The sequence below is a fragment of the Saccostrea echinata genome, unplaced genomic scaffold (genome assembly GCF_033153115.1).
Source record: "Saccostrea echinata isolate AGI-Se365-2 ecotype Australia unplaced genomic scaffold, CSIRO_AGI_Sech_v1 ptg000056l, whole genome shotgun sequence".
Taxonomy (NCBI): Eukaryota; Metazoa; Mollusca; class Bivalvia; order Ostreida; family Ostreidae; genus Saccostrea; species Saccostrea echinata.
This window is the reverse complement of record NW_026889805.1, coordinates 14,174,205-14,201,451: the sequence shown is the minus strand read 5'-3', so window position 1 is coordinate 14,201,451 and position 27,247 is coordinate 14,174,205. Positions and strand designations below refer to the sequence as shown.

At 33.1% G+C, this 27,247-nt stretch overlaps 2 protein-coding genes across 2 annotated transcripts; one reads left to right on the top strand and one right to left on the bottom strand.

Moving 5' to 3' along the window:
• Nucleotides 1–5,808: 5,808 nt before the first annotated feature.
• LOC133173877 (uncharacterized) lies at nt 5,809–15,786 on the bottom strand. The gene is made up of 8 exons (XM_061308947.1): nt 15,717–15,786; nt 9,482–9,699; nt 8,933–9,099; nt 8,356–8,606; nt 7,448–7,860; nt 6,639–6,920; nt 6,166–6,354; nt 5,809–5,826 (listed from the first exon to the last, which is right to left on the bottom strand). Exons 1-8 carry the CDS (start codon nt 15,784–15,786, stop codon nt 5,809–5,811), a joined length of 1,608 nt encoding a protein of 535 aa, XP_061164931.1.
• A 9,028-nt stretch (nt 15,787–24,814) lies between these two features.
• LOC133173876 (toll-like receptor 13) lies at nt 24,815–26,962 on the top strand. The gene has a single exon (XM_061308946.1). It carries the CDS (start codon nt 24,815–24,817, stop codon nt 26,930–26,932), a length of 2,118 nt encoding a protein of 705 aa, XP_061164930.1. The 3' UTR covers nt 26,933–26,962.
• Nucleotides 26,963–27,247: the final 285 nt, after the last annotated feature.

Here is a 27,247-nt window from a genome sequence, read left to right as displayed (position 1 = left end):
TAAGGGTATATTGCTACATAAGTAAGGAAAGTTGACGATTGAGAAGTTCAAGTCATCACGTTTAACAAAAAGCTTGGTCGTTAGGTTACCATTAACGTCTTTTTCTACTAAAGTATCCAAATATGAAACAGATGTGTCAGACTCTGTGGTATCTTTTATTTCAAGCTCACTGGGATATATCGAGTCGACATATGAATGAAAGTAACTATTGATTATTGCTAATAAGTGGTCGATATAACTAAATGTCCAGTTGAAGGCCACAGCAAGTGTTTTCTTCTTCTCATGTAGAAGTTTTTGAATAAATTCTACTTCATATGAATACAAAAATATGGTCTGCTAATAAGGGGGCGCAATTGGTAACCATGGGAATTCCAACAGATTGTTGGAAGACCTGATCTCCAAAAACTAATAGATATTGTCAATCAGAAACTCAAGCATCTTTTTAATGTCAACTTCAGAGTACTTGTGTGTACAATCAGAAAGCTTTTTTAACAAAATAATTTTGCAAATGACCAATGACAAGGTAAGTATATTTACGAGTTCCATTTTTATTGAAAATGCAGCTGTCTATGATGTCAAAAAGCCTGGACTTCAATTTATCGTGTGGAATGGTTGTATAAAGTGTTGAAAAGTCGTACGTTTTTGGTGTTATTGATGTAAGTAAATTTTGTGATTTAAAATTTTCTAAAAGTTCTTTAGAGTTTTTAAGTATTCACATCTGATTTAGACCACTTCTCGAATATACATACCCTTCATTACAGTAAATATTTAAGTGAGGAGTAAAGAAAGAGGCTTGGTAGAACATTTACTGGAACCCGATATGTATCTTTGTTTGTAAAGATTTTTATGAAGTTTAGGAATCCAGTAAAGGTATGGTAATTCAAATTCATTTTGATTGTTGGGAATATTAAAAATCTCTAAAACGGACATATGATTTTGAAGAATTTCATCCTTAGAAAGAGAGCTATGGGTATAAGTTGGATTTCCACCTGCAGAATTAAATCCTAGTTCCTCTAGAATACAATTCAAATAATGAGCCTTACAAACAAGACTAAGTTGTTACCAGCTTTGTCAGCTGGGACCAGTACATACTGATCGTGTAATCTAATTCCTTTTTCACTTCTGAATTATTAAAGACAGAAGGATAAATAGTTCAAAGTTCGCCTAATGCGAGATTTCAACATCCATCTGATGCTCTTATTCCATTCTGACAAAGTATCAAGGTTTTCTTTTTCGTGTTTGGCCCATCGCCTGGCGTAATCTTCCACAGAATTCATAATATTTATAAAATTACGACGCCAGTTGAAAGAACGGGGTTCCCTAAATTTTGGCCCTTTTAAAATAAGGGACTTAAGGTCCTCATTATTAACCATGTTTACATCACCAGTAATGATGTGTCCAGCAGGACTATTGTTGTAGGGTGCAGAAGAACATGAACATGTAGGAGGATTATGTGTCAGATGTTCGATATCTAGGCACTGTAGATTTTCCTTGTAATTAAAAAGTTTGGAAGCAATAGTCGATGTATATTTATTATAAAATACAAGGCGTGGACTTCAACTTGAAATATGTTGGAATAAAAGACTGGACCCTTTTGTGATTAAGAATATTTCTAATATTAACTGCGTCGATTCCTTTCTTTGCAAATTGAAGCTTAAGGAACAAATGGGTTGTTTGAGCAGTATTATCTTCCTTCAAACGTGGCGGTTTACCATGGAAAGTGCTATTCATCAGTGTCTTTAGGGCACCCCTAAAGATGAGTTTGCTAAGGTTTTCTGGTCATGGGTACAAAAACTTTAGACATGTGTAAATGTTCAAAGGGAATGCTTTGAGAGATTGAAAGCATTGAAAATTTGCTTTACGTGCTTTTCCTATTTCTAGATGACCTTTTGCTTTATTTATTGAACGACCCTCGTATTAAAACTGTCGAACTTTGTACAATATTTCTTTCAGCCTATAAATTCATGAGCATTTGAACATGGTGGTGCCAATCGATGAATTGTACTCGTAAAATACATGAAAAAAGACCCAAAAGCATATATTACCTAATATATATGTATTAAAATAAAATTAGTAGTAGATTTCTATTAAATATTTCGATTAGGATCCAAATTGAATCATTTAACTAGTATTTAAAAGGTTTTAACTTTTAAAATATGACCAATATTGAGAGTGCATTGAACCAAAATGATAAATTTAATAATTAAAAAATATGATTGTACTGTTCCACATTTCTGTAGAAGTTTTATGTATATATCAATAACGAGTTTAGTCCATACAACACAAACAAAACAACCATAGGCGCGTATTGTACTCTCCTGGCACTGTTCACAGGGCATACCGCCTCTTCCTCTACGTCAGTCGTATATATCCAGTTTCCACATTCTGGAAAATTATATGGTGGTTTTGGCATCTGGTTAATTTCTCCGACTTGTAGAATAATACCCATTCCTATTTCGGCGTGGAAATCAATATGGCAATGGAAAAACCAGAAACCTAATGCAAAATAAGAAATAAAAATATTTCGTTTGAGAAATATTTATTTGTTCTACGAAAGCAAAGGATATCTATAATATTCATATGTCTAACTATTCAAGAGCTGCTTTCAGAAGAAGAAAAAAATTGATAACGCACGTTGAGCTAAAGGTAAATGAAGGTGCTAGTATGCATGTCAATTTTACACTTAAAATTGGAAAACTATTTCAATTGTACGTAAACCTGAATTTTTATACTTGGACTGTTTGTGTGTATACGTGTTAAAGATGTGTGTATACGTGTTATAGATGAACCTAAATCATCCTGGCTGAATTGGTACTGCGCATGTGCTACACATGAACCTTATTTTATTTTGATTGGTAGTGTGTATGCGTATTATCTGATTTATCTATTATGTAATTATCAATTACACCACATTAGTACATATGGCCTGGCTTCAATATCCTAAACTAAGCATAGATTTGTTTTTATCTTTTTAATTTTATTTTCATTTTTTTTTTTATTATTATTATTATTATTATTATTATTATTATTTTGTTATTCTGAATATCTTAATTTTAATTTCACATAATTCTTTTTTCGGATATTGGAAGTTTTTATAATATTTAAATACAAAAAAATTATGGATTTTTTTTTTTATCTCGTTTGAATATTAAAATGATTTTTAGAAATATTTTGACTTAAATCTGTTCTCAGTCTTTGTTTTTGACGCCTGAAACATTTTACCGACATCTTTGGCATACATGCGTACTATATGTGACTTACATTATCTTAACTGAATTTGAATTGGTAATACCCGTTACATAGGGACCAGAATGTTAATACTCTGTTGATGGAACACCTTCGAATTATTCATTAACCTAAGTTATGCAGTCCTGATTTAAGGCGTGTATTCCTTCTTCATGACCTGACATTACCTTACCCGGATTGCTACATGTAAGTGTATTGAAGATTAGACAGGCCCCAGGATCATGAAACAAACTAAGACTTAAGGTATGTCACTCGTGAAACTAGTTATGTCAAGGATTTTTTAAGTAGTATATTTTTGATAAGTACTCATCTAGAATGACTGAAGATCGGAAAGAAAATTGGTGGTGGTGGTGGGGGGGGGGGGGGGGGTCCAGTGTGCATCTTTTTGAGCAACGGTAAAATGAACTTGACCTCTTTGCAGTTAAATTGTAACTCTTGGGTTAACACTTTACATATGTAACCTTTATCATGTTATCGGGTAATCGTGGCAATAAATATAATCTTATTTTGCGTAAAGTAGTTTGAATAACATTTATAATTGGACAAATCATGCCAATTAATGCGCATAAATTATTGCGTGACCTTTTTGCACTTAAAAAGTATCATATTTGGGATATTTAAAATCTAAATAGGCAATAAAATATTTTCTTGTATCAAGTTTTTTTGTGGCTTAAGTGCTGATCGGTTGGAAACATCGTGTAGTTTAAAATAATGAAAGAAAAAGATCAGGCCAGTGATATGTGCGATTTTCAGGCAAAAATAATATAAAGGATGACTGCACTTAAGGACATGCGGAATTTGCGACAAAATAATCTTTCAAAACAAGCATTTTTCTTTTCATTGCAAGAATGATCAACATCCAATCTACAACTTTATGTAATTACGCTTAATAAAAGTGTGTATTTACGAAGTTCGAATCTGTTTTCAAAGGCAGGGGTCATCACAATTTCTTGAATCTCCGTTCAATAATGAGGACGCCCACTTTTTTACTGACTTTATACATAGTCAGCGCATGTTTGTCTGTTGTTCGCCGTTTAACAGTAGTTGTATATTTGCATAAATAATAATGTATCAAAAGGAGATTAATAGACAAACATGCGCTCATGGTTAAAAAGAGAAAAAAATGCTTCTTCTTACATTCGCTCTCTGTGTTGTAACCAAGGATTGTGACATGTTGAATATTATAATTCACCACGTGATTTCTTACTTCAGGTAACTTTGTGAATACTAAATTCCGACACGTGACTTGTAAGGAAGCATGTTTTGTGCTAACTAGGACATTGTGTTCGAACACATTAAGTCATCTGGCATTGATATAAAATCTGCTTTAATTACATTGACGTGCTCATATTGTTAATTTCGTTTTGAAACCTTTGTCAGAAGTGTATTTATGCCATACAGAATGGAGAGGAGATTGGAAAGAGTGATCACATTCGCTTTTTCAAACATGTCATTGTTATTTATCAGCTGTTTATGTAGTCTAATTTTAGAGCCATTCTTACAATGTTAGCTCCACCTCTCATGCATATCTAATGTTCAATCAAGGGCAGGTAAGTGTAAATTCACTATATTTGGAAAGCAGTAAGGACAAAAAACATTGAATCATTTTATTGTATCACAGTCTAAAATCATTTTAAGATTAAAATGTGCTTCCAAATTGACAGTATTCTTTCATAAACATACAAAAGTGAGATAAGGTTTAGACATAAAAGCAGCACAAGCAACCGAAAAAGACCCAAAAACAGGCGTTAAGTGCAGTCATCCTTTATCTTGACTTCTTCAATATATCTTCATTTCTTGGCAAAGTATGTTGCGTGAATGTGACAAATTTGCTCAAAAATATTAATTGATGCCTTTTTAAATATTCCTAGCATATAAAAACGGAAAATTGCTCTTAGTAAAAATACATAGGGCTGAAGTTCCAAGATATTGAAATAAACAAATGTGTACATTTGAAGAATTTTCTTCTAAATATCCTTCCACCATAAGAAATGGGACCCTATAAATCTTGTTTCTTTATGATTTTGTGACCAGTTTTTAAATTAAATGTTCTATAATTTCCATTGTATATAAATCAAATATGTTCTAAAAATTGAATTTTAATAAATAGTTTTGAAGTGAGAGGTTCCGACTGAACTTTTCTTAAAAGCTGACGAATGACATACCTACTCTTAATTTACAGACAACAACAGCTTGATGACGCAGCTAGTGTTAAATTCATTTTTATTTTGGACTGTTTGGCTTCAAAAACATTTCAGCACAATAAACAAATTTTGACTTAAGCTTAAGATGTTTCATGATCCCGGGGCCTGGATTATCTGACTCTGATAGGTGTAGCTAAATTAGATCACCTGGATTCGTAGCGTGTATGCGGAGAATGGTGTATCCACCATCTGGTACAGTTACTGTGTCTTTTTTAACCGACATATTCAAATTTCTGTAAATCTTTCCTGCAGCATCCAACTCCTTTACCTCTTGGAGGGTAGTAGATTGGTTTATCTGTGTATAATGTTAGGAGAATAAGAACTATTGGATATTAATTAGATTTAACGTTAACTTGAGTCACATTGCAAAAGACGTCTAGATAAATAAACCCAATAGACTCATTTGCAAAAATAAACTGATTGCATAATGAAGGATCATCGATGCAAAATAATATATTAATTATTCCATTAATATCCCGTCCATGTTTCCATTATGACGTCATGTCATGGTAGCTCAAAGAAGTGACTGTCTTATGTGCATTGTAATTATTTATGGGGATCCATCTGCACCCCACCCCACCCCCACCCCAAAAGAAAATAGAAAGTCCTTTATTCATATTTTTAACAATCAGAAATGATTTTCGAGCCACTGATACAAATAACATTTAATGTTATTTGTATCAGTGGCTCGAAAATCATTTCTGATTGATCTTACCTTCCCCATACCGATCACTCTGTAACTGAAGCCATGAAGATGCATGGGGTGATTGGCGTTAAAGGTTTTCCCTTCGTCCACTATGACAAACTCTACCACATCGCCGAGTTTGACCTTTTTAATGTGGACACATTCACAAAATTCGAACGAGCAGTTACGGTCGTCATCCATAGAATCACACATCAATTCCTGTTTACAATTCAAGCAACAATTATTTTTCAAACAAAATCTTACCAAACTTAACGTTTTTCGTATTTGTTTTTTAATTTGTACTGTAAATTTGCTTTGTATATAGTGTTGATTACATATGCCTTTGTTCATCTGAATAAATGTAAAACTTTCCTTTTTGTCATGTTGTGTATAAAGTGTGATCTATCAATTAAAAGTGTACCTTTTTGATACTTCTAAATGAAATTCCAGGCTTTTAAAAACTTTAACAAACGTTAAATGTACAATAAAAAGTCTCCATTCACCTCCGGGATGTCATTAAATTGTGTAAGGGGTGGTGCTGGGGGTAGCGTTGTCGATATATAGTTGATCTGGGGCAAGTATATATGCTTGGAGCTCTCCACTGCAGAAATGGGATACAGTATGGGATCGTGGAAATGGTAGTTGTCAATCTTGTTGAAGTCCATGGACATGTACACTGTTTTATCCGGAGTTTCCGATAGAGCCTCGTCATTTTCATCAAGTGATACCAGTTTCGTTACAGGAATTAGATCCCCAGTTTCTGCTTTGTTCCATGGATTTAGTTTCTATAATGGATGTTAAGTTTGTCAATTCCAATTTAAATATCAAAATCAGGCACATATTTTACTTATGATTTATTTTAAATGTATGGAACATCCTACCCTCATGTCAGGTTCTGCGTCAGCATTCGGAAGTAAAAATTGGTATTATAGATTTCTGTAGGTTTACGGTAAAGAATTCTACATGTAATATCTGTCGATGTTTGAAGTAAATATATTGCATTTAAGTGTATACAACTAAAACATATCAATATAAGAAAAAAAAAATAACTATATAGGCTGATGCTATTGCATGTAAAATTTATTTTGATAAGTAGAAGCATAACATCTTTTAAGTGGTCTTAGAAGGATTTCATTTTGTTTTCTCGTTGCAAGATCGATCAGATTACATGGGAATTTGAACCCCGGTTCCAGTTTGATATTGTTTGTTCAGAAATCTTTATATTTTACAATTAAAAGAGTTAACTGTTAATAGATCTAGCACTTGGCACAACCCAACATATACTGAGGGGAAAATTATACATTTTTATTACTTTTCCTGTCCGATGTCCTGCTTCATATCCTGTAGATAAATCTCGCTGATTTTCCGCAGCTCCTTGATAATGAAGAATGGCCTCTTGGTGTGCTTTTTTTACAGCACAGTCCGCTTCACCACGAATACGAATCCAGTATTTGTCAACGGACTGGGTAGTGTGGAGTACAATATCATATCGTTCACCAGCAAACACGTTAAGTGATTCCACCGTGATAGGTTGCACGGGAAAACCGTCAGTAGCTATGATGATGAGGCTATGATTGTCTATAGAGAACTGGATGGGACAGTTCAGTAACCCGTTGCTAATCAGACGGATTCTGTAGCGTCTACCTTGCTCCACTACCAATGTCTCCCGGGGTGTGTAGATTGTAGTGTTATGTAGATTTCTAAATTCCTGGAATGTTCCTTTACCTGAATTAATGAGCAATGATATATTTACTTTGGTGAGTTGGTTTGAATCATATGCTTTTTCAAGTCACCTAAGAAATGAAGTCCCCACGAACCATTAAAATTTTTGTTATCAACAATCACACCCACTAATTAAAACGATTCCACGATATTGATATAGCATCTGGTATGCTTTGTGCCTGTTACATGATGTTTTCATCTAACGAGTTGTGTAAAGTTTTCACACAACGATAAAAATTATATCAAACAAACCATGGGGTATTCTTTAACACGCGTTTTATACATAGCTATCACATGTTTTGGAATATTTCTATATTTGAAAATCCACTTTATATCACTTTCCCGAAAAAAAACCCATTGTGACACCACAACCATTGATATAAAATCTATATCATATGACCGATATCCACCGTGTAAATGAGCTACTATGCAAACGATTGATTCCTAGATTAAAATTCTAAGTCTAAAGATATTTATTTCACTACAAACGAGATATACCATTAATGAGCATGGAAGCGGGCTTGTTGTCTCCTCCTGCATGATGGTGATTGGCAAATCGATTGATTGCTAATTCCACCAACCAGTCGTTTATTATTAAAGTATGTTCCGGTAAATCATGATCATAAAGTCCAAGATGAGGCTCGGTGTTATCCGACTGACGGATCACAAGAGCTCCAAAAACTCCATCCATTCTCTGAAGCCCAGAATGAGAGTGCCAAAAGTAGGTTCCTGGGTTGTCAGGCTTGAACCTTCAATCAGTTGCAAAGTTTTCATTTGTTATGGACTTTATATTGGGTAATTTGGTTTTTGGCGAAGAAAAATTATTCGCCAAAACATAAAGCGCCAACATTTCCATCAAGTTTATTACAGTTATTATACAGAGCATTAAAAAATGAAAACACGCCAAAATATGAAACACCCATATTTTAACTCATATAATTATATTAAAATCGCAAATATTCCCGACATAAAAATTAACAAATATGAATATGGCATTTTCATTTGTATAATCTGATAGACCTTCAATAACTTCAAAAAATAAAAATGAATATAAAGGTAATCATTCTATTCTTACTTGTACTGAAATGAAGAGTGTGCTGGGATTGCACATTGAGTAACCATGGAGACCCCATCCATATGTGGTGTATTTCTTTGGTGAAGTCCATGCCAGTGAATGGACAGTCCATCAGAACCTTCCAATTTGTTGTGTACATTAACTACTATAGTGTCTCCTTGACACACCTTAAAAGACATCAACAATTTTAAACATGTAAGGAAAACAAAATATTTTAGAATTTATGTCTCTAATTTTTCTTTCTATATTTAAAATTACATGCTGGTTATCGAATATTCTTTTATTCAATCGACTGCATGATCTAGATTTAGATCTAGATCGATCAGTGTTCGGTAATCTACATCTTTCTCATTGTATCTCATGGGTTTCGTGATTTTATCGAATTTATCCTGAAATATGAAGAGAATACATATTCTTTACTCGGCCTGTTAATTTTAGTATAAAATACTGCATTTCTTTGACAATGAACAAGCAATGAACAAGCAAACTATTCACCAAGGTAATTCTGACACTAAATGCGTTGAATACAGTGATATCACTGTGACTTACATGGATCCCGGGGCCAGGCACCATTCTGTTCACCGTGATTATACCCCTTTTAGTTCCGTCCGCCGCCACACAGTGTGGACGTGCACAATCTGTGATGTTGTGTGGACAGTTGAAACATGCTTTGGATAATGTGTGATAGTATTCCACGGTAAAGTTGTACTCGCATGTCATTGAAATGTGGCTGTCACATTTTCTGATGCATGGATGTTTCCTGTAATCTACATAGGAAATAAAACATTCCATGACTTCTTTAAATTTTAATCGTAATATAAACTCCAAAATCAAAGGCCAGAAGTTTGATTTTGGTAAGGGTTGATACCACATGCCTCGCGGAGAACTTATTTGTTACTATCAATGAATGCGTATATAAATAACCATACTATCATTGATGAAAGAAGAAAGATCAGATATATGTATTTTTGTAGAGGTTTTACCTTAAGAAGGTATGTATAGCGTAATGATGTTAAATCTCATTATATTCTGAGACTAAAGGCACGAAAAAATCTAATATAACAAATATCTTCGATTTTATCTTAATAGCTTTTCATTTCTCCCTAGTAACTTTGCCAGGCAGAAAGGAGAAGAGGGGATAAGATATGAATGTGGTCCAATGATCAAAAGATGTTATCTGCATTTCTTTCTTATACCTTTCATAAATAGTCCTTAAAGGTGCTTAGACACAGATTTGAACTTAATATTTTCTCAAATTTTCTGTATAATATCATGACTTATATATTGCAATAGCATTTCACAAGAAAATATAATTAAAAACTTATTTTATCTGGAAATTATTGGAACTACGAATTCCGGGACGCGTTTGATTAACACATCTTTGCACATACACAAATTTTTACTTTATCCTTAATATTTAAGAAAAGAAGCGATTTTGTTATGTATTAATGAAAAATATTACATCTATAATCCAGAAAATTCAGAGTAGAAATGTTCGAAAGCAAAACCAAATCACCAGTATTGTCAGTCCGTGCTATGTGATGTGTACAGAGTTTAACAAATTGAACACATCCGTAAACTGTTTTTGTAAACAGGGCACGAGCTCTGTTATTGTTAATGTCCACTGAGCACGGACTTGCATAATACTGCGAGTGGGCTTTGCTTTCGAACATTTCTACTCTGAAATTTCTGGGTTATAGTTTTACTATTTTTCATTAATACACAACAAAATTGCCACTTTTCTTAAGTATTAAGAATAAAATCAAAATATTTCAAAGCGCAAGGATGTGTCAATCCAACGCGTCCAGAAATTCGAAGTTTTAATAACTTCGAGATGAAATAAGATTTTTATTATATTTTAGTATGAAATGCTATAGCAACAAATAAGTCATGAAATTATACACAAAATCTGAGAAAATATTAACTTCAAATCTGTGTCCAAGCACCTTTAATCTAGAAGCCACTTTATATGTAGAATATCGCTTTTTGTTGCACAATTTTGGTTAATTTTCGCTTTCGCTTCATTTTTTTTTTATTTTTCAGTTTGGTTGACAGCAAATGGTTTATGTGAATTAAAATTACATAAAACCAGTGGGAAAGCACTCATCATTGATAGGTAAATATCCTAAACGCGAAATTTTTTTAAATACTAGGAAGTTTTGAGGGGATCTTTGATTGGGGTCGTATTGGATTTCAGCACTCGTAAACCTTCATTCTCTGCTAAACTCTACTTAGGTTTTCTAGTTAAGTAAAGAATACATCTTACAAAATTCAGAACTTCCATAGAAAAAGGGAAAGCAAATGAATTACGTTTTGTTTTTGTAAGTATGGTAATCCAGCAAGTTTCTACTATTCGTCTGCGAAGTGTCTTATGTAGTCATTTGAGATTTCTCAACAATAAATACAAAATGTTTTAAAAGGGTCTCTGTACTATGCAGGAAAAGCCCATTGAACCCTTTGAAAACTTTTCGAATACGAATGTCCTCAAAGGCATTAATTGGCGGGTTGGAGTCCATCTTATACCCTTTCTTTTTTTTCTCCTTTAGCTGATACATCATTATTAGAAAATGAAGTATTTCAATAAGGATCATCATTTTTTATACATAGAATTACATTTCAAGAGTCATTCTCTGATTATCTTCTTTATAGAAGCCGTGACAAACATAGTCAGAGAATTTCCTAAGACTCGCTATGGTAAAAGTATAGAACTCATACCAGGCAAACATTTCTTGTTATATATCATGGTTACCAAGGCAATAGGCACGAAGGGGAAACGTAATTTACGTTACTAATAACTGTCACGAACACTCTATTTTGAAATATTCGCCCTTGTGAGCAATATACTTCTCGTGGCGTCTACACTCTCATAAACCACTCTTTACTAAGGGATGCATTTACATTCACAACTGCCCTTCTTATTTCTTCCTCTGAGTCAAATTTCTGTCCTTGCAAGGTGGCTTTCAAAAACGGAAAACACGCATGTCCAATGCCGATGTAAAGACGAAGAATGACACCCCCCCCCCCCCCGGTAGAAAAATGATCAGGGGAGGGTCATTTTTCGACGTTGAAAAATGACATCCCAACCGTAGAAAAATGCAATTTTTGTAGAAAAAAAAACTCTGGTGGTCAATTTTCTACATGTGTAGGCTATAGAAAATTGGCCTCCGTAGAAAAATGACCCTCATCCCAACAGAGTGATGCAAAGTTTAAAAGAGATTATCGATGGCAAGGTTTGGTTCTCAACGTTTAATTCTCTAGTGTTTCTTCTGACGAACACTGGAAGAATACGCAATTAAAATGTAATACAAGAGCATTGCATGTGTTAAAATCTATTATACCTATTTGGATATTTTATGTTTGTTTGTTTGTATGTTGTTTAACGTCCCTCTCGAGAATTTTTCACTCATATGGAGACGCCACCACTTGCCGGTGGAGAGCTGCAAATTTTGTCCTATACTCGGCACTTACGGCCATTGAGCAGTGAGGGATCTTTTTCGTGCCAGCACCGACTGCGACACGGGACCTCGGTTTATACGGTCTCATCCGAAGGACCGGTCTCCACGTCCCACAGTGGGATTCGAACCCGCGACGTAAGGATCAACTCCTTACTTCGCGACTCGAGAGCAGACGCTCTAACCACTGCGCCACGCGGGCGACATTTGGATATTTTACTAAAGAAAGACACTAATGGCAAACTAACAAAAAAAAGATAAATATGATGACTTCAACTCTTCTATCGTCCACGTCCCTTATGTAGCAATATACCATTATCACCTGCATATGGAATTTATGTCTCCCAGTTGATTCGATACGCGAAAGCATGTTCTATTTACGAATAATTTCTAAAACGAGACAAGCTTTTGACAAATAAGTTGATAATACAAGGATATCAACAGTCTCGTTTTGTCAACAATTCGCAAATCTTTTGGTCGATACAATCACCTTGTTAGCATATACAATCTATCGTGAACTGGCGTTTTTCATACAAATTGTTAGGCCATTATTTTCACACTGAATTGTCTATGGATTTTAAGTTTGCCCAGTCATTTCAATGAGCAACAGCGGGTGTGACCGGTCGACAGGGGAAGCTTACTCCTCCATGACACCTGATCCCACCTCTGATAATTTTTACAGGTTCGTGTTTGCTTTTTTTCCTTTGTAATGTTCTGATGGACATTTGAGCTTGATTACTGGACGTTATCTTCAGATAGAATATTTCACCAATATAGTTTTCAGCACACAATAAAAATCGCACAATAGGTACATCATAGTGCCTATTGGATAAAAGTGTTATCTTAATCTTTCCTTTTCATAGTTTTATATTTTACTAATTATAAAAGTTAATTGCCAACTAACAATTAAACTATTGACAAACTATTGACAAACGGGATGACTATCCCTTTATATGAGCTTCGGCAGAAATAGCATATCTGCCCTCTTATAAATCTTCACAATTTTATTACTATCATGAATGATTTTTATTTCAAAATTCTTAATTTTATGGAACATTTAATATCTAAAAGCCATGCAAAATTTGGTAATAATTAATTGAATATTTACAAATTAAGATATAAGCTTTGTCTACGAGTGTTTTTTTTACTATTTTTTTTTTTTTTTTTTTTTTTTTTTTTTTTTTTTTTTTTTTTTTTTAATTTTTTAATTTTTTTTTTTTGAATTAATATATAAATCAAAATATAATTTTTTTCCATCCGTTACGTACCATAGCGCCCAAGATGCTAGGAACCAAATTTTAATTGATTAATTTTTCTGGTGTCTAAGTAAACATAAAAGCAAAGTTTCATCAAAATCGATGACCATGGTTGCTAAAAAAGATTAAAAGTGGTTCAGAGATTATTCTCAATGCTCAATTCTCAATACTCAGAGATTGTTCTCAATACTCAGAGAATTGTTCTCAATACTCGGAGAATTGTTCTCAATTCTCAATATTTAGAGAATTGTTCTCAATACTCAATAATCAGGAAATTGTACTCAATACTCAATTCTTAATACTCAGAGATTGTTCTCAATACTCAGAGATTGTTCTTAATTCTTAATACTTAGAAAATTGTTCTCAATACTCAATACTCAGAAAATTGTTCTCAATTCTTAACACTCGGATGTTGTTCTCAATTTTCAATACTCAGAGAATTGTTCTCAATGCTCAATACTCAGAGAATTGTTCTCAATTCTCAATATTTAGAGAATTGTTCTCAATGCTCAGAGAAATGTTCTCAATACTCAATTCTCAATACTCAGAGATTGTTCTTAATTCTTAATACTTAGAAAATTGTTCTCAATACTCAGAAAATTGTTCTCAATACTCAATTCTTAATACTCGGATTTTATTCTCCATTTTCAATCCTCAGAGAATTGTTCTCAATACTCAGAGAATTATTCACAATTCTCAATATTTAGAGAATTGTTCTCAATACTCAGAGAATTGTACTCAATACTCAATTCTTAATACTCAGAGATTATTCTTAATTCTCAATACTCAGAAAATTGTTCTCAATACTCAATACTCAGAGAATTGTTCTCAATTCTCAATATTTAGATAATTGATCTCAATACTCAATACTCAGAGATTTGTACTCAATTCTCAATTCTTAAAACTCAGAGATTGTTCTCAATATTCAATACTCAGAAAATTGTTCTCAATACTCAATTCTCAATACTCAGAGAATTGTTCTCAATACTCAATTATCAATTCTCAATACTCTGAGAAATGTTCTTAATTCTCAATACTCAGAGATTGTTCTCAATACTCAGAGATTGTTCTCAATACTCAATTCTCAGTACCAGAGAAATGTTCTCAAATCTCAATACTCAGAGAATTATTCTCAATACTCAATTTCCTTTGTTCCCGTAAGATTTCATGCAGGTTTCGAATTCTTTAATTTTCAGAATTTTTACAACTTTTGCTAATAAGGTAAATACACTTAAATGCTAAGCGGATTTTTTTATCCTTCAGGGTCATATCACGTTAAGTTTTATCAAATTCACCCAGAACAGGTTTGTAAACTTCAATGGATGAAAATTTACGCCGAATTTCTCTGAAGTTAAGTTTGCATTTTAATGTTAACAAATATTTGTACATGTATTATTCACGTTGAATATTTTAATCCATTACAGTTTATATAAAAGGTGAAAAGGTAAAGATAATGAGCAGGGTTAATCTCATCAATTCTATAAAAAATAATTGAACAGATTCCACAGAAAGCAACACAAAATAAAAAGTAATATCGGAACATTTGACAGAAATATGTCATAAGATCGCATAAGACCAAAATAGTTCTTTTATTTTGTGCTCACGTGACGGTAATTTTAGCTTTTATAACCCTCGTTTACAAAACATGTAAAATAAAACTTTTTTTTTAAATTTGTAAACAGAGATACTTAGTTCACTTTTGAATAATTGTTAATTTTTTGTGCAGATACACAGTGGTCATTAGTTGAAACGTCGTATGTATTTGCAATTTTCTCATATATGGTAAAATTCTTTCTTCCGTACGAGTATTAAATGACAGTAGCATATGAACTTATAACCAATTAGCAGTTAATTATAACTGAGCGATAAGATACAAAAAAAAAACTCAAACTTGAACATCCTCAAGCATTTTGAGTAATGGATGATAAGTTAAAACAAAACAAAAACAGAGTTATTAGACAAAAAGAAAAAAATAAACGATTCTTGAAAAACATTTGTTTATGTATGAATATTCAATACTGTGAAGAGTATGAATTAATTCATTTTTTTTTTAAGATTTGAGAAATATTTACATACCTTCAAATAGGTGATTACATGCCACATGCAATATATAAAAGCTTAAAAAGCACACATATTTTTTCAGCATATTGGGAAGGTTAATTTGCGGCACAGATATTTGTTTTGCATATAAGGCAATTGAACACCCTGGGTTAAGTAATGACTGCTTCAAAAGTAAACAGGGTTTATTCCCTTCTTGGGGAGACAGATAAAACAGGATTACGTCTATTCAAGTACTGGTCCTTACTTTTGTTTAGAGAGGAAAGAACATGTATACAACTGGTATCTGTAAATAAACACGGGGGTTTAATTCGACCAGCTATCTCCAGCTTGGCGATTTAATGTCAATGGCTTTTCTTTTTTGTTACCTGGTTACATAATTAACTTGGTCCATTGGTCAGCGAATGTGTTATCTTGATGACGCAGTAACTTTATTATTGTCAATATGTCTCCGTATTAAGAATTCCTTCTACAACTATTTTATTTTTAAAATTCAGTGAAGCAAGTTACTAGTACCAGAATCAATTTAACATTATAAAATTTAGTTTTGATTTCTTACCTTTACAGGAAAAGATCTGATAATTCATGATCATAAAAATGAAAATCTATAGATCTGTGAAATTGTTCAAAATGACATGATAACTGATTGCATTAGATACTGTATTTTTTTTTTCTTGAAAGAAGTGAAAGATTTTTTTTAATTTAAAATCAAAAAATTAAGTTTAAAAAGAAATCGTTTGCGTCAATAAAGTACTACGTATTTTTCTCGAGTTACCAAGAGAAAATCCCACTATAGGAATAAAATTGTGAAAATAGTACATGTACTAGTATTTCCTTTGTAAAAAATTGCAAATATGTGAAATATTTCTTAGATTATAAAGACTTATCAGATATATTGTTAATATATCGTAATAATGTTAATTGAAGTTATTTTATTTCGATATTATATTATATTATATTATATTATATTATATTATATTATATTATATTATATTATATTATATTATTATATTATATGTAAATAAAGCAACAGATAGAAAGAGAAGGTCTTAAAATTTCTACCCACAATACTGACTTCTAGGTTCCTCATTCGATAAAAATACGAAACCCCTATTGACAGGAATGATTTATGATGACAGGGTATCCAGGTATACCAGCAAAAAAGCTTTTGCGATTTAGATATTCTTTCTTCTAATGCACATCTACCTGGAACCTGTATTTTTTCCCAGTGAACTAGAAATAAAAGACACCATGCAGATTCTGCAACATCAGTTTCAGATTTGGATGTTTTACTGAATACAGACGACAAGGGCTTCCTGACAACTAATTAGATTAAACTGTATATGATAAAAGAGATGACTTAAGATTTTCCATCGCTAAGCTTCCATATTCATGTTTTAATGTTCCATTATAACCTGCATATGGTGAAGATTAAGAGCAGTGATCGATCTAAAACTATAAATAACACAAATATGATCAATACAAGGCATAAACACGGACCCCCGGAAATTCCAGAGGTGGGATCAGGTGTCTAGGAGGTGTAAGCATCCCCTGTTGACCGGTCACACCGCCCTGAGTCCTATGTATTGATCAAGTAGACGGAACATTCCGTGAACAAATTTAGTGCAAAAACAAAGGCCTAACAATTGGTATGAAACATGTCAGCCAAAATACGACCTAGTGATAGGTTATATTAGCTAATGAGGTCATTTTAATGACCATAGAATTTACAGAATGTTGACTTTGTTGTTGTTGAAATGTTGAAATGCCTGCAACATCAACTTATGTGTGAGTAGCGATTTAAAAATTGATTGTACTCAGAGCATGCAATTAAGAAATAGTAAAAATTGGGTGAGGGCATTTAAAATCTTTTCAAGAACCACTGGACAAGAGAAGATGAAACTTATTTGAAAACTTTCTGACATAGTGTAGATTTAATTTGTTCAAATCAAGATCCCAGTGGTAGGGTGGTGCGATCAAAGTTTTACATAGGAATACATAGGAAAAATCTTGAAAAATCTTCTTCTCTAGAACAGCTAAGCCATGATTAGTCGTATTTATATGGAAGCATCTTCAGGTAGTGTAGATTTAAGTTTGTTCAACTCATGACCCTCGGGGGTAGGGTGAGGCCACAATGGGCAATCAAAGTTTTACATAAATCTTTAAAAATCTTCTCAAGAACAACAAAGAGCCATGATTAGTCGTGTTTATATGGAAGCATCCTCAGACATGGTCGTAGGAACCGGGGGGGGGGGGGGATGGGGTGGGCCGTGCCCCCCCCCCCCAATAATTTTGCCGATATATATATAATACCATAGAAAACAGCTACTATATGCTTGTGCCCCCTCAATAATGATGACCTTTTTTGGCTTGTCAAGGAATTGTGATACTTAAAAGCCCCCCCCCCCAACTGAAAATGTATGGTTGTGCCCCCTCAAAGTGAAATTGCTTCCTACGGGCCTGTCAGAAGTGTAGATTCAAGTTTGTTGAAATCATTAGTCCTGAGATTAGAGTAGGCCACAATGGGCAATCAAAGGTTAACATAGGAGGATATGCTGTTAAAAAACAAGAAGGGCCATAGTAACTCGGGTGAGCGTTGTGGCCCATGGGCTCTTGTTTTTAAATTGTTAAGGTTGTTTACAACAAAAAGATTCAGTCACTGCAAGAGCAAAATACTTTTTATTGTTTTACAACCAATGACAACAGAATTGAATGGGGAAAAGTATAGCAATTTATTTGAAGACGTAGAATTAAAAAAAGGATTTTGCATATTTTTTTTTATCAAATATGAACATTACTTAAAAAATACGGGTGATTCATAAGAAATATTATTAAAATATGTTCATGACTTATCTAAGACCTCGCTTAGATTGTTTTATGTTACGATATAAGTACTTAGGCAGGTTTTATATTGCACCTAAGTCATAGTTATGACCCTATTTAAGTCAAAAACTTAGAAGTCTTTATGTTACGAGTCCTAGAATACAGGTAAATATTGGATTCCTTTTGATGCCAAATACTACCCGTGGCCTTGAAAAATCGCCTAAAGGAGGTATCTACTAAATAGAGAATAATACATGGCAAAATCTGTATCACACCCCATATCAACCCGAGACTCCAATATCAGCCCGAGGGCCGAAGGCCAGAGGGCTGATATTGGTCGAGGGTTGATATGGGGTGTGATACAGATTTTGTCATGTATTGTTGTTTTTATTATATATTTGAAAATAGTGTCAAAAAATCATAAATAAACCTGTAAATTAATTAATTCTTAATAATTGAATATGTTCTTTTTTTTCGTTTAATTTCCTTTCTCATAAATTTTTTCCAAAGGCAATGCATACAGCGATAAGAAATGAAATAATTATGAATTAAACAAATAATTATTTTGAATAGCATAAAATATCTGATGAAAATTTACAATTTAAATAAACATTATAAACAATTAATAGAAAAAGATCCGAGGTACTCCGAATGAAAAATACAGAGATGTTCCGGAAAGGTGTAATAAAGGGTGTGATAAAGGGTAAAATAAAGGGTGCTGATACAGGGTGTGTAATACAGGGCGCGTGCCTGTGTTCATATCAGGGATGCAAAAATCCTGTATTATTGAACAAATATATAATAAAGGGCCTTATTTACATTTTCAACAGTGAAATACTGTGATTTATTTATTGAATAAAAGTGATATTTTCTCACAGTGTGAAAGGATACCAAAGTGATATTCTATAACAGTGTGAAATGATATCAGAGTAAGTAAAATATAATTTCTGGCCTGTAATTAGATAGAGTTAGTACCTAAACCATTTTGATAGAGACTAAAACTGCCAATTTCTTCCCAAATATGGTGCTTAAATCCATGTTACAATGTTTTCAATCTTACAGTTGCTAAGCTATGACGTCTCAATGTTCAACGATATAACGTCACAGAATATTACACTGTGTTAAGAAAAGACCGAGGCAAAGGGAAAATCAAAGAAAATGTAATAAACAGAAAATTCAATGTTTTGCAATTGGATTTGGAATTTATTTCACTCGTAAGACAGGATTTTTTTTACATTTTCACTCATGCTTCGCATTCGTGAAAATATATAAAAAAAAAATTATGCCCCACTCGTGAAATAAATTCCATATCCAACTACAAAACATTGAATATTTTCTATATAACATGTATAACATACGGAAGCGTATTAGTGCCAGTTTGACACTTTTTATTTCTTAATTTCTACATTTTAATCTGTAAAATTTACACTTTAATGTGTAAAATTTACAGATTAATCTGTAAATTTTACACTTTAATCTGTAAATTTTACAGATTAAAGTGTAAAATTTACACATTAATCTGTAAATTTTACACTTTAATCTGAAAAACCTGTACTGTAATCTGTAATGGCGAATGGTCGTTTCATTGTGTTATACCTATGACATTTGAAAAATAGTATTAAACTGAGATGTTCACAAGTGTTTGCATAAAAGTTTATACATGTATATATGATAAGTAAAATGGGCGATTTCCTCATGGGCCTCGTAATTTTCCCCAGCAAAATATTGGGAATCTGCTTTCAATCCAGTATATTTCTTTACTACTATAGTAAAGAACGACAAACAGTAAAAAATATATCTCTCAAATATTTTTGTCTTCTCATTTGCAGTTCAGATTGATATACAAGTTTATTATATACCCAACTGTTTGTCACTCAGTTTTACTGTTGAATATACGCAATCACGTGACGATGTGATCCGACGTTCCGGATCACCACACTGCGGTTTTCTGAATCCATATCACCCCTCTCTGAAACTGATGACGTAGTACACAGATATATGACGTTTTTATTCTCGCGCATCAAAAAGTTCCTTGACAAAATGGTTTGTTTAAGGTATGTCACTCGTCAGCCTTTTAGAAAAGTTCAGTCAGAACCTCTTACTTAAAAACTATTCATTATAATTCAATCTTTATAACATATTTAGATTAAACAATGTAAAATGTTCAACATTCAATTAAAAAACTGCTCAAAAATTCATAAAGAAGCAAGATTTATAAGGGACTATTTCTTGCGGTGGAAGGATATTTAGCAGAAAATTCTGCAGATCTACACATTTATTGAATTTAATATCTTGGAACATTAGCCTCACATACTTTTACTCAGAGAATATTTTCCGTTATGATATGCCTGGAATATTAAATATAGGTCTCAATTTATATTTTCATAACAAAATTTACACCTTCGCTCAACAAACTTTGCCAAGAAATGAAGATATATTAAAGAAATCAAGATAAATTTACGCAGTTTTTTTGCCGGAAAATCGCATATTTTGACCAATATTTCAAAATTTACATCACTGACCCTAACTTTTTCTTTCATTATTTTAAACTACTCGATACTTTTGACCGATCAGTACTTTAGTCGTAAAAAGTTTGATACAAGAAAATATTCTATTGCCTATTTAGATTTTCCAAAGAGTTACAATTTAAGTGCAAAAAGGTCAACTTAATTGTACTGTAGCTCAGTTAGATGCACACTGACCCCCCATTTTCTCTGCGATTTTGAGTCATACTTTACGAGTACTTATCCAAAATATACTTCTCAAAAAATCCTTGATATTACAAATTTCACGAGTGACATACCTTAATGGATAAAATTTATGTAATTGATCCAAAAAGTTTTTTTCTTTTATCATATTTTGCTCGTTGTTAAGGGGTATATAATAAATTTATCATTATAACAGTAACTTGATCCGAAGAGCCGTATCACGTCTCGTTGACAGGCGCGGATCACCAGATCAAACTCGACGCTTCGCGTCTCGTTTGATCTGATGATCCGCGCCTGTCAACTTGACGTGATACGGCTCTTCGGATCAAGTTACTGTTATAATAATATAGATTTATGAGTCTATGATCATGATGTAAAATATAACAGTTAAAATTACGGTCATTTTAGAACATAACAATAAAGAAACATCATTGAATCAAAGGATATTGATTTCTTTGGTGTTCCAAAATTAATATAAACTCATATATACTTAAATTATTTATACATGTATATACTTTGATAATTAATATATTAATTGATTATTTTAAAATTCTCAATTCAGTAAGTAATTCAATTGTTGCCCGTAATACATGTAGAATATAATTTAATTAATGCTATCAATAATTGAACTGCTGAGCGCATCAAATGAATTTGCGTATAATGATATCAATATCATATTCATTGAGAAGATATGTGTGTTTGAGTTGCTCTTCACATCCATTGAATTCATAATTCTCTCAAATATTCTATGAAAGTCTCATATCAGTCATGCACACTAGATTGCTTACTATTTGTATTATATCCATACGTATAATATCTGATAAGTAATTATTTTCCACATTTATTGTTCAATAAAAAATTAAAATTAAATTTCATCATGCAGGATTCATGGTATATTGGCTTTAAAGCGTGTTACTTAAGATGTATGAACTTGCCAAGTTGATTATATGAATTAAACAGATAAAAGTGTAATTTTTACAGATTAAAGTGTACGATTTACAGATTAAAGTGTACGATTTACAGATTAAAGTGTAAAATTTACACTTTAATTTGTAGAATTTAAAGATTAAAGTGTAAATTTTACAGATTAAAGTGTAAAATTTACAGATTAAAGTGTGGAAAATAAAAAATACAGGCTAAAGTATTTACAACGCTGGAATACGTGCTATTTTCAGATGAGAAATCCCAAAGATACTTCATCGTGTTCAGTGCATGACAAGCACGTACTGCGTCTAATTAGAGCATCTCGTAGTTCAAAAGATGCTGAGGAAAAGTCAAATACTTTAACAGTTTGTCAATATTTGCTATTGACTAGGATACGATAGTGAACGGACCCGTGGTGCATGAACAAGATTTTAAAGCAAACATGTAATAGGGCAAAGGTACCCGACACTACATCTGATCCCTAGAATGCACATATTGGAGTTTTTTTTTCAATTCAGTATATTTATATATAACAGAAATAAATAAAACAAATGAACAATTTTGTCAAAATATAACAATGTAGCTAAACACAATAGTATTTTTTTAAATTACAGCTTTAATTGTTTAAATGTCAGATGCATCCATAAACTGAAGTTAGTGAAGCACATCAGATTAGAACACGATAAAGGAAGTTTTAATTTCATAGACACAATGCATTTTGGGCGCAGTATCTTTCAGGTAAGTTGAATTTATTGAATAGAATTTTATTTCCAATATGTTTACATTCAATCATTAAATTTGTGGTAAATTGTAAATGATACAGTATTAACTAATTCGCGTTAGCAGTACTTCAATCTTCTTTCGAATACTTAAGAGGGCTGACTGTAAACTTGTTGAGATCAGCTTAGTTTGTATTTATGACATGGTATTTAGTTTCTGAATTGTAGAAACCTGGATTCCTTTTTAAGTAAAGTAATATAGATGGGAACTGGAAGTATATATTCTCCTCAATATAACTGTATAAAGCAAAAATTATCACTTCAAACACTCAAGTCATACAATATGTTTGAAAATACCTATTGAATTGTATATTATTTTCTGAATAATTGTATTACTGTGTTTTATAAGCGAGAGACAATTTCATAGCTATATATGAATAGCTATTTATAATCTCATATAAAAATAGTTATTTATAACCCTGATTCAGAAATAAACCCTTGTATTACAATTAAGGTTCCTCCTATTTCACAATTTAGACCTGACTTAGACTGCTGCTAAACTAGCTGTTTTCTGTCTTTTTTAACATTTTAAACTTGTCTGGAAATTAAGATATCGTTTTAGATTTAGAAAGTATAGGCTATTATAAGAAAAACAATACCTATGCCATATTTCACTGAAAAAAAGTTTATATGGCCAGTAAAGAGAAGACCCCAATATTGATTAACTGATGGATGCTTTCAATGAAAATTCAAGTCTTCTTACAATATCAGGAACTCTATTTTTTTCTAAATCAGTAGAATTAAGATTTCTTGATCGATTCCGAATTCAAATACATATAAAAAGAAAAAAAATAAATTTTTCATGGTTTTTGAAAAAGTGATCAGAGGTATCCCTCATCTTCCTGTATATTTAAAATGAAATATGGCTCACATATTCTTCATTTAACCCAACTTTTTCAAGTTGCATGTAATCCAATTTCCCAAACATTTAGTCCTGAAAAAAAAACAATATTTCTTCAATTGAATGGAATCTGTGACTACAAGTGGTAGTCATCCACCCACTATAGATGGCTGATGCTAACCAAGATTACGTTATATACGTAAAAATATTAATGACTTTTTCACAAAAATGAGATGGGATATATAGGTTTTTTTTATTCTGTAAGGTATGGGACCATAACTTTTTTTTAAGATATTTTTTTGCACCTGTTCCATCCTGATGATAAATATTGCCTGGATCTTTAATTCATTTTTAAGGGCTGATTGCAAAAACATCTTTCAGGAAAGTATATATATAAATCCGGATTTTCTTATTTATCTCTCGACCAATCCCATTTAGCCTTTTAGTAACAACATATTGATTTGTCAACTGCTTCCTTGAAATCTCCAACATGCTTGATTTGCTAGGTACTTCTCAATGAGAGAAGATGAATATCAACACCCCAAACCCCCACCCACCCACCCCAAACCTTCAAAACAGGGGGAAAAACAAATGAATTTTGTCAGTGGTCCCACGACCATGAGTGAACTCAGGACGTTGATGTTGTGAGGATGGACGCTGTGTGAATTTGTGTAAATTTGAGAACCTATGACAAGACATCATCCTCATTAATGTGAAGGAAGTACCTAATTAATCGGCTTTAATTTTCCCTGATTTTAGCAGTTCATATCCTGATTCACATTTATACTTCCGTTCATTAAAAGGGTCACTTGACAAATAAATGAACATGTACATACTTGATTTATTTTGGTTGCACTTTTGTTTTTATGTTTCCTTATATTAAGTGTGCTAAAAACCAAACAGGCATGTGTCCCAGCAAAATCGAGTAGTACTGAACTGGTTTTGTTGGTTTACAATACGTATGTAAAACACATCTCTCTTTTTTTTAGAGAATTAAAATCGAAATCTCTTGAGAGAACTTACTCCAGAAGATTGCGGAAGATGACTCTTAGGAGAGTTGGGTTGTGGTGCGTTTTTCTGGTGAAACTTGTCATTGTTATTGCCCGCTGTGGGGACGGGTATTGCAAGTGTTCAGAGGTACGTAAAAGAGCAACATGTTCATCCAAACAAAGGAAACTGAACTACTTCCCTGCTCTCCCTCCTTATATCAAACAGCTAACTTACAGGGACAATTACCTACCACATCTCAACCGGAACATGGTCGTCAATTTGACCAAAATCAAGTTGGAGCAGCTTTACCTAAATGATAATGGGATATTTAAATTAGATGCTAATACGTTCAAAGACTTAAACAGTCTTGTGAAACTTGACATTTCTCGTGAGAGCTTGCTAAAAAGCGAAGTTGTTGCAAAAGCGCTACATCATGTGAGTCGCTCCTTCGAAAGATTGGTTCTGCAGCATAACAAATGGGATACCATTCCCTCTAATATGTTTGATGGACTTCAAGATTCTCATATTTCATATATAGATTTATCATATAATAACTTACATTCATTCAACGGCACCGAGGTTCTCCGACTAATTCCTCGTGTTAAATACTTAATCCTAAATAATAACCCTATATCTCAAAGTGATTTTGACTTTCACAACATGGCCTATATGTTTAAGCTAAGCTTGGAAAATACATACCTACAGAAGGTTCCTAATTTCTGCGATGACAAAGGTAGCAGTTTTTTACCTCGTTTACGATCTCTTTACTTGGGTCACACTTCGTTGAGATCAGTCACCATGGAAGATTTTAAATGTTTGCCATTCCTTTGGAAATTATCTCTTTTGTTTGCAGACATAACAGTTATCCCAAACAATACTTTTGCTGCCTTGCCCGTGTTGGAAACTCTCATACTAGAAAGTGTCATTAGGCTTAGGAGACTTGAATATCTTGCCTTAAACTCGACCTCCTTGCAGAAATTGCAATTCGGTTATGCAAAATTTAAGTTTGACGACAAAGGAAGATATAACAATGAATTGTTTAAATTTGCACCAAACATCAGAGACCTAGACCTTACTAGCAATTCGATTTCAACAGGATCCATTTTAAAAACACTTTTGTGGCACCTAGTTAGACTTGAAAAATTAAACCTCCAGGGTTGTGGGCTGAATTATCTTGCACGTGGAACGTTCGACAGGATGGCCAGAATTAGTGTAATTATTATGAAAGGCAACAATTTGTATGGATGGGATCCGACCATATTCAACAAATTGACATATCTACAAAAACTTTACATTTCTGGAAACAACATCGCCGTGGTCAATCGCTCCTCTTTGGACTTCACAAGAAAAATAAGACTACAGGAGATCGACTTGTCCAACAACCCATTTTCATGTACCTGTCAACTTCTTTGGTTCCGGGACTGGTTAAAATCTACCAAAAATCTAACAGTAGCACTATATCCCCATCGATATTTCTGTAGATCACCCCCTGCCTGGAACAAGAAGTTATTGATCTCTTTCAATTATACCGCCGAAGATTGCCGGGAGAAAAACCCCTGGGTATGGATCGGCAGTTTTCTTGGCTCGGTCCTTTTCTTATGTATTGTGGTTATCATCCTAATATATTGGCATCTTCCTACTATCAGGAATATCATATACCTGATTCGGTTACGTAGGAAAGGATACGTAAGAATGGTTAACTCGTCTGATTATCTATTCGACTGCTACATCGTATGTTGTGAGTCTGATGAGAGTTGGGTGCTCCAGACATTGTTGCCTAAGCTGGAGGAAGAACTTTTTTATAGTCTTTGTATACCTTCGCGAGATTTTGATCTGGGAGGCAACATCGCCGACCAGATCATTGAGAAAATGCAGGAAAGCAAGAAAATTATCTTGGTGATGTCCAACGAGTTTGCGCAGGACGAGTGGTGTCAGTTCGAGTTAGCAAGAGCACAGGAGCGGATCCGCAATCAAGGGACAGAGGCGGTAGTAATTATCATGTTGCGTGATATTGACAATAGACATATGACATCTGCTATCAAGGAACTGCTACGTAAAAATTCTTATGCAACATGGGTTACTGGCACAATTGTAATACAACTATTCTGGAACATTGTTTTGGCAGCTATAGAGAAGCCCTTTGGAAATCCCCCAGTTGCCGTTTTATGACAAAAGAGCATTCCCCGATGTCATGTCTATAAATAGCAATACATAAAACCATGTTACGACTGTATTCTAACAGTAAAAGAAATATATTTGCCGACTACAAAAAAAATTATGGACATAAATAAAAAGCATTTTCCTTAATTAATACGTATCAAATACATGTTAGAGAAGCGCGAGTCTCGTGCGTACCCATCAGCCTATAATTAACCTTGCCGCAAGCCATTGATAACAGGTCACAGGTGATCATTTTTTAAAACAAACGGCCAGGCCAGTGTTTTTACAACAATTAACACCCAGATCTAGTATAGCAAGTCGAAT

Excerpts from the sequence above, each read along its gene's own strand:
- LOC133173877 (XM_061308947.1), bottom strand. The coding sequence starts at position 15,786 with ATGCTGAAAAAATATGTGTGCTTTTTAAGCTTTTATATATTGCATGTG. Across the intron at positions 8,607-8,932 it reads CACTCTTCATTTCAGTACAA|GTTCAAGCCTGACAACCCAG; the intron begins GTAAGAATAGAA and ends AACTGATTGAAG. Across the intron at positions 6,921-7,447 it reads CAGGACATCGGACAGGAAAA|AAACTAAATCCATGGAACAA; the intron begins GTAATAAAAATG and ends CATCCATTATAG.
- LOC133173876 (XM_061308946.1), top strand. The coding sequence starts at position 24,815 with ATGACTCTTAGGAGAGTTGGGTTGTGGTGCGTTTTTCTGGTGAAACTT.